This window comes from Trichosurus vulpecula, chromosome 8 (assembly GCF_011100635.1).
Source record: "Trichosurus vulpecula isolate mTriVul1 chromosome 8, mTriVul1.pri, whole genome shotgun sequence".
In the NCBI taxonomy this organism is placed as follows: domain Eukaryota; kingdom Metazoa; phylum Chordata; class Mammalia; order Diprotodontia; family Phalangeridae; genus Trichosurus; species Trichosurus vulpecula.
The window spans coordinates 182,042,135-182,054,186 of record NC_050580.1 but is presented as its reverse complement, the minus strand read 5'-3'; the positions used below and the strand labels follow the sequence as shown (position 1 = coordinate 182,054,186).

Here is a 12,052-nt window from a genome sequence, read left to right as displayed (position 1 = left end):
CTCAGCAATACAATTATCCAAGACAGTCCTGTAGGGCTTATGATGAATGGTGCTATCCGTCTCCAGAGAAACACTGGTAGAGCCTGAATGCAGATCAAAGACACTTTTTCTTTATTTTCCTTGGGATATTTTTATCTTGTTTTCCTTCACAGATTGATTTACATGGAAATGTGTTTTGCATGACTACATGTGTATAACATGTCAAATCGCTTTCTTTCACAATGAGGGAGGAGGTGAGGGAGAGAGAGAATTTGGAACTCAAAATTTGTGGGAAAAAGAATGTTAATTGTCTTTCATATAATTGGGAAAAATAAAATATTAAATAAGATTTTTTTAAAAGAGAAATCGAGAAACTCTCCACTTTCTGGTGTAGCTTGAGATCTCTAATGACTACCATGTGGGACACTTTAATTTCTCTTTGTTTATTTGTTTTTGTGAGGAAATCGTGGTTAACTGACATGCTCAAGGTCACACAGGGACTAAGTGTCAAGTGTCTGAGACCAAATTTGGACTCAGAACCTCTTGACTCCCAGGCTCTGTTCATTGTGTCACCTAGCTGCCCCAGGACAGTTTAATTTCAAAAGCCACCAGCAACAGCCAGTCTAGAAAAAAGGACTTTTGTGAAAATAAATGCAACTGAGTACATATTAGACCATAATCTGGTCAATAGAATTTTGAATGCAGTCCATACTGGACCAGTGTCTCACCTGGGAATGGCTGGGACCAAACAAAGAAGGCTAGAGGCAAGTGTGTCAGGACACAAAGTAGCAGCACTATGTATTCCAGTAAGGAAAATGATCTGCATTCAAGGAAGTCCCACCTGCTGAGGAGGGCTTAACATGTTGGATACAGGCAATGCTCATATACACAGTGGGCTAGGCTATAACATAATCATTTTTAGATCTTGAATCACTGTTCACTCAGGTCCCTTGGGGACAGTATTGCCCTAAGTCTTGGGGGTCGTGATTACTCTATGGGGTACAGAACCAGAATTGTGTTATGGAAATAGGAGCACAGTACCGGGAACAGGAATTATGAGCATGTCAGAGAGTTGATGGATGTTGGCTTTCAGGTTCCTAGGAAGTAGGGAGAGTGAACACCTGGTGTACTCTGCCAGAGCATAACATCATCTAGAACAAAAACGACTGTGGTTATGCCAAGGTCTGGTCACAACCTGCTTGCTGGGCCTTAGCTCACGGAAACAGGGTGTCTCTAAAATATTCTGACAATCCCAAGCTCCCAAATCCATTATTTTGGGTCAGGAAGGAAAAATGATCAAAATGGGATTTGTGATTTTTAAAAGTTACCAACCAGTTAAATTTTATTTCTTTGGTTATTAAAAATAATTGCAATCTCTGGGAGAGATGCCCTATTGGCAAGAGTTGCTCATAGGAACAACTAGAAAAATTTCTTCTTTTGAATCCTGACATTAGTGTGTGGGCAGTCATGAAAAGTCTTACCATGTCCTTATCCCCACCCAACCCCCTTCAACCGGGCCCTTACTGGGTCAAAACAAACAGGAGTCATTTGGCTAATGTGGTTGAGAGGAGAAGTCACAAGAGAGACATGGATTGATCTGAAAGAATAAAGAAATGAGAAGATGAACCATCAGTCCCACACTTACAATTACATGTTGTGATTCCTAAGGAGTTGGTCAGTGTATGGAACAGGTAAACTATGAGATGTAGTAGGGGGTAGAAAAGGGGAAGAAGCTGCTTACTTCTTGGTTGTTGGGGTAGTCTGGTTTTTCTTGCTGACCTTGTCTTGGGCTTCCACAACTTCCATGACTCTGTACACAGTCTCTCCTCAAGTTTGATTGGTTTCAGATTCTTTTCCAACTCGTACATAACAGGAATGTGAGTGGACAGATTCAGCTCCATGAGGGATTCTTGAGGCAGACCCTAAAGGTATCTGACAATGACACATAGGGTATTGTCATGAGATGCAACCAGAAGGCTTTTCCCCCTTGATCTGAGGGACTATTTCCTCATTCCAGAAGGGCAGAACACAGGCAATGACATCTTTTGGGCTTTCAAGGGAGGACAACTATGAGATCTACATAATGAAAGTCTTTAATGATGTGATTATATAAGAATGGTTGCCTTCCATTGAATTTAGGATGTAATAGAAGCATCCTCAGATCTTCACCTGGGCCTCACCATGCTTAAAAACCATCACTGCTTTCTTGAGGTCTGTCAGATTCTCATAGTGCCACTCATTAAGGCACCAAGTCTTCCAGACATATTTGGTCAATGGTGTCTAACACTGGCTGAAGGGTACAAATTTCCCTTTTCTGGACTGAGGTAAGCTGATATTAAATTCATTATTAGCCAAATTCCTGTCAAAAACTCCCACTTTGCCTTGGCTGACTTAAGGAGGGAAAGAACTTTCTAATTCAGCACAGATCAAAATAGAGATCCTGAGGCTGTAGAAGCCAGGTAGGGAAGTGACAATTTTGAGTGATCTGTTTGAGAACCATGGAAAGAGGCAGCAAAGCTATGGAAAATGGAGAGGTGATGACACAGGAGGAAGACTATGATTGTGGAACCCATTCTAACTAAAATTTGTTACATGAAGAGAGATGGGAACTGGACAACACTCACCAGCAATGGTGGTGGTAACCTTACTACACTACTAGAGGAGGTGTTGACAGTGCAATGGTGGCCAGACATCCAAGCATGGTAATTATTTTATCTTTGAAAAACCCACTACACATTGCCAATCACCTGTCCAAATTGATAGAGAGGTTTCTTTTACCCTTGCCTTTGCCTGTTTCTGAGATGATATTCAGAAATTTCCTTAGTGTGACTACTTCATTTGAAGACTATATATTTTAAAACTTCCCTTCTATAGGTTATTAACAAGCTAGGAAGAGGAGATCGAATGCAGAACTAGCTGCTCAAGGAGAAGCTACAGAAAGACTCTGTACTAACCTCATGCACACTTTGACTTTGGGTGTGGTATCCTTATCAAGACAAATCAAATCAAAAATATTTGTTAGGCACTTACTCTGTGCTAGGTTTACTATGTGCTTACTACTGTGTAAAGTGGTGGGAATACAAATACAAGGAAAAAGAAAGATCCCACCTTCAAGGAACTTAAATTCTAATGGGGGAAGGAAACACATAAAGTAAAGCTGAACAGGTGGAAAAAGGAATTTAATTACCCAGCAGTGGGGAGCATTGTAGAGAATGTGAAGTCAGGAGTATAACCTGTAGAGAAATGAAGACATGGCTAGCATAGGCATCATCTATAAAATGAAAGTTCTGGGAGGAACCAATCAGAGAGAGAAAGCACTTCCAACGTGAGCAGTCCAGGGGTGAAGGAAGCTCCCATTATGAAGAGATTTCCATGCATTGTAGGGAAAATTCCAGGTGAGTCAAAGATACAGGTTTCTGGAAAAAAAGTATGGAAGAATGGGAATCTTATTCATCTCCCTGAATTTTAAGATCTAGTTTATATTTAGATACTTACAATTCTTTGCACAGGACACTTCAACTCCCAATTATGTCTTTATTTTGGCTACTTTCTATGACATATTCACACCTTACCTCTTCCTCTGCACTTCCCTAGCATCCTTTAAAATTCACCTCAAAGCCAACCTCATATAGAGGTATCATTAATGCTGATTCATGAAGCAATCTTTGAGACCAATGGTGTAAAATCCTAGGAAAAAACTATTTAAAGGCCCATGGAAATGGGCCTCAAGGAAGATTATTGCATTCTCCAAAAAAGAAGAGAAACCACAGTCTTGTAGATTGTAGATGCTGAAGAAACAACTCCAGGATGACCCTTTATGGTCCTTGTTCAACTGAGAACAACCCTTCAATAGTTTTCTTAGCTGTGTTCATGCATTGAAAATTACTTGAGCATCAATGCCCAACAGAGAGAATGTACTGGTAACTCTGGACAGGACTCTCTGACACTAAGCTCCATTCACAACTTCAATACAGATAGGACAATAGGAGAAGCCATGCCCAGGGTGGAGAGACAAGTATTTCTTAAAAGCATATATTCCTCATCATGGATTTAGACCTGAAATAGACTTGAAAAACCATCTGGGAGGAGAAAGTGAGGCTGGTGACTTTACACAGCCCACTCTCACTTAAATTCAATTCACTTCCTTGTCCTGGCATCACCTCCTTGATTTCATGGTCCTCTTTAAGGATGTAGGACAAACAATAGCAGCACCAAGTAACCATCAAGTCTAGCTTCCTCATTTCACAGATGAGGAAACTGAGGCCCAGAGAGGTTAAGAAATTCCTCAGAGTTACACAGCTTGTGTCTGAGGCAGAATTTGAACTTGAGTCTTCCTAAATCTAAGTCCACCTCTCAATATACTATGCCACCCAGCTGCTTCTAGCTTAGTTAAGAAAAAGCAATGAACCTAATTTTTGTTGTAAGGGAATTCCGCAGATATAAAGTTGGGTTTATACTAGGCATAAAAGAAATAATAATCAATTAATTTATCATTATACTGTATCTGAGAGATTGGCAGTCAGGGGTTGCAGATATTGATTCTATTTTACTAATTGGGAAGCTGACTTAAAAGTAAGCCTTTCTTATAATCCCAGTTTAAAGCATAAAGGAACACTTTCTCAGATAGAAAACAAGAAACAAAGCACTCAAGTCTTTTGATTTCCAGTCCATGCCATTATCCATAAGAACATGATGCTTGCCAAAACTAATGTCAACCTACAAGTCATTTGAATCTGTACTTGAAAAACAAACCTCAAAGTCCCTATAGGGGCACCATACATTGACGGAATCAGTCTCTCTTCTGTCTCCCAGGACCTCTGAGAAGCTAAGCAGAGAAATCACAACATTGGGCATTGGGTAGCCTATGTAGAGCTTTCCAAAATAACATTTAGAGGATAGGTCTTCAGAGAAGACAGGCTCTTGAGGGGAGGAAAATACTTGGCACTTGAGTTATCCCCTGGTACTGTTCTCCATCTATCGACAACAAATTGATCCCTCAAAGAGTAGTGTTTGTGAACTCTACCAGCTTGTACTTATAATCCATTCCTCCTTCTTCTACCAAACTTGGAGAGTTATTAACACAATTCCATCTCTCCACCCTTTCTCTACAAGGAGAGATATCAGATAGGATACTACTTTGTCTCAGGTACCAGATAGAACACTAGGTTTTCTCTTCAGTAAAAGTTAAGGAGGAAGGAGAAAAAAACATGACTTTGGGATTCCCTGCCCTGCCCCAAGAAATTAGGCAATGTAATGCTTATAACAAAAATCATGATGAAGGAACAAATGCCTTGCTAAGCCTTGCTTGTTTCCAAGTAATAACTGGATGGATATAGACAGATAGATAGATAGATAGATAGATAGATAGATAGATAGATAGATAGATATATACATAGATACATAGATAGATACATAGATAGATACATAGATAGATACATAGATATATAGATAGACAGATGATAGATACACACAGAGATATATAGATATAAAGTTGGTCCCTTTCAGGAGTGATTGCCATTTGTCACGACTGAGAACACTGTCCTTACATTTGTGAGCTTTGGATACAAAGCATGTGACATGGGGGAATGATGCAATTGTCATCTTGCTGAAGCTTTCTATAACAACTAATCATACCAACTAAATTGAGAATTCAGGTCTTGTCCAGTTCTCTGAACTCACTTCTTAGACAGTTCCAACTGAGTGACCATTTTCCAAACATGCATTTTATTGTGGTTTGTGGAACTAATGTTGAAGAAAGAATAATTCAGGTAAAATCCTTCTCTGCCCTGGCATAGCTTTCTAGCTTAGACTACTTTGTCTGATATCAAATTATCAAAGTTAAAATTCAAAGCTATCCAAGTTTAAAGTGGTGTATGAAACAAATAGATTTTGGGTCCAAACTCAAGCAATTTTCATTTGTTTCATAAAATAAAACAAGTTTTTTTAAAGAACCTTGTTTATGTACACATAGCTCATTTAAGAGCAATTAACCTGCATCACCCAGACTACTGCAAAACCTACTGAAAACTAAAGCAAGCTGCCAGTTCTCCTCGGTCACTGCAGGTTGCATTTGGAGAAAACCAACTGGACAGCAGCTGTGTGCAAAGCCAGGAGGACTAGCTGCAAAATGAGCACAGGTGAGTAACAATGCATTCTCAGAAACAGTCTTTTGCCTTAGTCCAGAATACTTTGGAGTTCATTGAATGACTTTGCACAAAGGAAGGAAATTTCATGCTGGGACAATTAAGATGAGCATATGATCCACTTTTTCATATTTTCTGGGCAGCAGCTGAGTTCCATTCTGTAGCGATAAGTCTTATTAGGAAACTAGGTGGCATATTGAATAGAGTGCTGGACTTGGAATCAGCAAGAACTCTGTTCAAATCCTGCCTCAAACACTAACTAGCTGTGAGACCCTGAACAAGTCCTACACTTAGCGCAATGCCTGGCACATAAGCATTTAATGAATGTGTGTTTATTGGCTTTACCTTTCTCAAATTCGGTTTCCTTATCTATAAAATGAGGATAATAATGGCATCTGCCTCATAGGGTTTTTTTAAGGATCAAATGATAATAGGAAGGGGGAGGAAAGAAGCATTGGTATAGTGTCTACTATGTGACAAGGATTGTACTAAGCATTTTGTAAATATTACCTCATTTGATCCTTACAAGAACCCTGTGATGTAAGTGCTGTTATTATTATCAGTTGAAGAAACTGAGACAAGCAGAGGTTAAGTGACTTATCCAGGGTCACACAGCTAGTAAGTGTTTGAAGCTGGATTTCAAGTAGACACAAAGTGTTTTGAAAACCTTGAAGTCCTACTAAGTGCTAATTATTATTATTAACAATAATAATAAATAAAGCTGGACTGATTTCTGTAACTTCATGTCTCAGTGACCAAATCCACAGCAGCAACAAGATGCCATGCTATCTGAACTTGAATGTCTTTACTGGGTGTAAAGAACCTAATGGCTTATGTAGCAACACTCACCTCTCTCTCCTATTCAAAGGACTTGGGATAGGCATCCACATAAGATGAGAGCTAAAAGAACTTTAGCAATCGTTTACCCCAAGGCAACAGGAGCAACAGGAAAGAGCACAGCTTTGCTGGACTGTGCATTTTTCTCACAAGAGGAAATGCGTATTAATGGGTAGCAATAGAAATTTTCAAAAGAAAATAGCATAAATAAAACATTAGAAAATACAGAAGAAAATTTTTAAAAATAGGAGGCATAAATAACACGCAATTTTGTTCCTATCTTGTTAAATTTTATACAATTATCTAAACACTACACAGAATTTTGTGTTTTTATACAATCTTAATAATCTTACTATATTCTATTTTTACTGATGTGTGTTAAAGTCATATTTAAAAAAAATTGGAAACATACTGGGATTAAAGCTAAAAGGAATTTGGTCTCAAGGACAAGCTCCAAACTTCTTAGTTGTGTGATCATAGAAACATTACTTAGCCTTTCTGAGTTTCCAAATATGCAATAGTATTTACATACATACTTACTGAACTGGACTTAAAGCACTTCATAAATGCAAACTTCTTTTAACACAAGGACCCACAATCACCCACACCATCCTGCAGGCACATCAAATCCCAGGAAGGTTGACAGACTTGCACAATGTTTAAAAGATAAATGTGTAAATGCATGTATATTGGTGTGCATGTGTGTGCATGTGTATATGTGTGTACATATGTGTATGTTGGCATGCATTGTGTATGTGTGTATATGCATGGGTATTGTGTATATGTATGTATATAGCCGGCTAAGTAGCACAGAAGAGAGAGTGCTGAGCCTGAAATAGGAAGCCCTGAGTTCAAAGCCAACCTCAGACACTTTCTAGCTGTATGACCCTGGGCAATTCACTTAACCTCTGTTTGCCTTAGTTTAGCCTTCTCTAAAATAGGAATTAGAATAGTATCCATTTCCCAGAGTTGTTGTGAAGATCAAATGAGATATTTGTGAAGTATTTAGCACAATGTCTGCGATGCTATATAGGTGATATAGGGATGTCAATAACTGTTGTTGTTGTTTTTATTCTATAGTCAAGGTTCAAGTCTTCTGACATTTAATATGATACTCATTCAACACTATTACTACTTCCAGTTACAGATCTGTGACTGAGATTATAATTAACTTTACTAGTGAAAGAGTTGCTAAAACAGACTGGCCCAGCCTCAGTAAACCAGCACATTTGGTCCCTGATCATCTTTTACCAGGATTGCACAGAAATTTGTGCCTATATGCTCTTTCTCTTTGCCCAGGTAAACATGGTTTCTAAAGATGTATTTGGGTATGTAAGCACTCATTTTTTGACAATGTAAATGAGACGTAAACTGGGAAGTCTCCTTAAAAATATGTGCAGCACTATACATACATAAGTACACATTTGTAACTAATTTCTCCTACCATTTATCTTTAATGAAATATTGGGGAAAATAAAGGCATGATAAGTTCAGAATGCATAAGGCATTCTCTCAAAATAGAATGCCAAAATTTTGCTAAGTCATCTACACCCAAAGTTACAACTGGTCAGAGTAGTTAGCTACTTAGAAAGTGAGCCTTAATGAGAACCATGCAAATCCTCCATGTGCCCCCAAACGCTGATCATGATGCCTGAAATTTTCTCATTAGAAATTCAGGCATTAATTTCTTAGAATATTTTCAATCTTACACACTCGATTATCGAAAGTTAAATTAAAAAGTAACATAATTTAGCATCTAAGGGATTAGTTCGAAAGATAATTTTGAGCAGAGACAACGGAAAGTATTAAGCAGAAGTTAATTTGCTCATGCACAGTATTATATGATCCAGAGTGATAAAAGGAATGGCCACCTCACAAAAGGTTCAATGAAGTATCTCCATTTATACATGTGAAATTGACTTTCTGGATTTGAGTGTAACTTATTCCTCTTCAATTTCATCTTGATTTAGCCACATTATCTAGCCTGTCAAGATATTTTGGGATTCTGACTTTATTACCCAGTGATTTGCTATCCCCTCCAACTTCACTTAATTTATAAATCTGATACACCTGCCTTCTGTGCCCTTATACAAAGCCATTGATAAAGATGTTATGAAGCATAGGGTCGAGCACAAATCCTTGGAGCACTCATTGTAGATGTCCTTACAAACTGACATTGAACCATTAAGTACTCGTCTTTGAATCTAGGCAGTAAAACAGTTCCAAATCCATCTAATTATAATACTGTCTACCGGATCTATTTACCACCAAAGCAGCAAAGGCTTTGCTAAAGTAAATTCTTGTTACGGAATACTCCTGCCCTACTAATGTAATAAGCCTACAGTATTTTAAAATACTTTATTTAGGCATCAGGACCAGCTGCATCTACCTATTCATACTTTTTAGAGAGATCAGAGCTACAGAAGGACTTCTCAGCCAGAGAGCTGAATTGGCCAATGAAGAGTTTGGATTCCTCTGTCACTACCTTGGACATATTTCCATGTTTCCAGGAAGCCACTTCATCTGCTATGGCTTGAATTTGGATTGTGTCCACATACCCATGGGAATACACACACATATATATGCATGAACAAACACATGTACACAGGCACACCCATTTATGCATTCACACTTGCTTGCATTACTCTTACTCTTTATTTTTTATTTACTAATTTCCCGTGTGATGCAGCAAACCCAAGACCTCTGTCTGAGAAACTCCTGAACAACAGCTGCCACGTAACCCAGAGAGTTAAAAAAGCAGATGGTGGAAAATCAAGACAGGAAATAGATATTTCTATTGCTAGAGAAGAACTATATAATTAGTCTCTATAATTAAATTACAAAAGCCTCTGTAGAATTATTTAATCCCAAAACCAGACCCCAATACCTCATCCCTGTCTCGGTATTTTAATTTAGTCAGCTGGGTATTAATCTGGTTCTTTGGCTCTAGGTATCGCCCCTTAACCCATGCGAACCATATTATTTCAACTGAAATCATATATCAATTCAATCAGACAGACAACGGGAATTATTTGTTCATAGGATTAACTAAGTTGACCAAGTCAACCAATTATTTGTAAGTTATAAAGGCACCAAAAAAAATCTCTGGAGAAAATGGTGATTCCAGCACATTGCTAGGTCTCCTTCTTCATTGATTCACAGCATAAGGATGTTTCTAATAAATGAAGATCTGTAGACAGTGACTTTGGTGTGTATAAACAAGGTATATTCCAAAGTGAAAACTGTTCCTAAGTAACAAGAGTCATCTTTGAAAAAAATACTTGGGTACCAAAGACAGTTTGCATAATTTCAGCATTTTAAAAGAAAAGGATAATAGATTGAGAGAAGCAGAACTTGGAAAGTAGTGCCATGTTGTAATACAACAAAGAATTAGAGGATTCTATGTTCAAATTTTCAAAGACCTTCCCCAATAACCAGTCTACTCTCAAGTAATAACTTTTGATGCTTTGTGTAGTTTACAGGCAAGTGACTGTCTCCAACACCTACAACAGCTCCAGTAGCGTCACTGGTTTCATCCTCCTAGGATTCACTTACGCTGGAGAGACTCAGAAACTTCTCTTCATGCTACTCTTGACAATTTACATTCTCACCCTCTTGGGGAATGGATCTATCATTTGTGCTGTGTGCTGGGATGAGCGAATTCATACCCCCATGTACATACTACTGGCCAACTTCTCCTTCCTGGAGATCTGCTATGTCACTACTACCGTCCCCAATATGTTGGCCAACTTCTTCTCTGAGACAAAGGTCATCTCCTTCTCTGGATGTTTCCTCCAGTTCTATTTATTCTTCTCTTTAGGTTCAGTAGAATGTTTATTTCTGGCCATCATGGCATTTGATCGGTATCTTGCCATCTGCCGGCCTCTACACTACCACATCATCATGACAAGACATCTCCGAACCAGACTAGTTGTCAACTGCTGGATAATTGGCTTCCTCTGGTTCCCTGTTCCCATCATCATCATCTCCCAGTTGTCTTTTTGTGACCCCAAGATCATTGACCACATTCTATGTGACTCATCCCCAATTCTAGTACTCACCTGCACGCCAGCACCTATGATGGAATTTACCTGTTCCTTCTTGACTACTATAATTCTGGTTGTCCCCTTCTTGTTTATCATAGGGACCTATACTCTCGTCCTGAAAGCTGTGCTGAAAATACCTTCAAGAAGAGGGAAAAGAAAGGCCTTCTCTACCTGTGGTTCCCATATCGTTGTAGTGTCCCTCTTCTATGGACCTGCAATGGTGATGTACGTGAGGCCAAGACCTGGGCATGAAGGACAGACCCAGAAGGTTGTGACCCTGTTTTATTCCATGGTGACCCCATTCTTGAACCCTGTCATCTATAGTCTTAGGAATAAGGAGATGAAGGATGCCCTGAGGAAAGTGCTAAAGTGCTAGGACATGAGAATGAAAGTCCTTGTAAAAAATAACCTTTGAGATCCAGCTAAACTTTTAACGTTTTCCAGAGGTGAAGATGCAAGAATAACTAGCATAAATAAGAAACTTGGTCATCCTATTATTCAACATCACTGACCTGTGGAGTACTTCATCTTTCTTCACATTGTCAGTACTTATAAGTTCAAAACTTTTACTTACCAGTAGTTTTTAGACTTTCAAATAAAAGAGAGATTTCCCAACCACAGAGTTCCTTAAAAAAAAGCTATCAACTGTTTTCTTCATTAATAAATAAAGGGAAAGATTTGCAAAACTCCCTTTTTTATTCATCTTAGCCTGTTTGTTTCTATAGATAAAAATGGAAAATAATCCTATTTTATTGAATACTTCTGAAAATAATTAAATCATGATGAATTTCTTTTTCTTTTACAGAATAATTTGTCACAATCCATCTCCTCATATATTTTTAAATGAGGTTCATATAACTCAATGTATGTGATAGAATCATAGATCTAGAGTTGGAAGGAGGTCCAGCCCCCTCATTTTACAGTTATGTCAACTGGGGACAAAGACAGTAAGTGACTTGCATAAGAATAGGTAAAGCCATAATTCAAATAGGAAAAGTCATGTCCCATGACTAAGTTCAAACTTCCAATCCACTGCTCTTTCCACTG

At 38.4% G+C, this 12,052-nt stretch overlaps 1 protein-coding gene across 1 annotated transcript; it reads left to right on the top strand.

The window, feature by feature from the left end:
* The first annotated feature begins 6,106 nt into the window (after nt 1-6,106).
* On the top strand, nt 6,107-11,381 carry LOC118829724 (olfactory receptor 11G2-like). Its single transcript, XM_036736628.1, has 2 exons — nt 6,107-6,116; nt 10,435-11,381. Exons 1-2 carry the CDS (start codon nt 6,107-6,109, stop codon nt 11,379-11,381), a joined length of 957 nt encoding a protein of 318 aa, XP_036592523.1.
* The last annotated feature ends 671 nt before the right edge of the window (nt 11,382-12,052 follow it).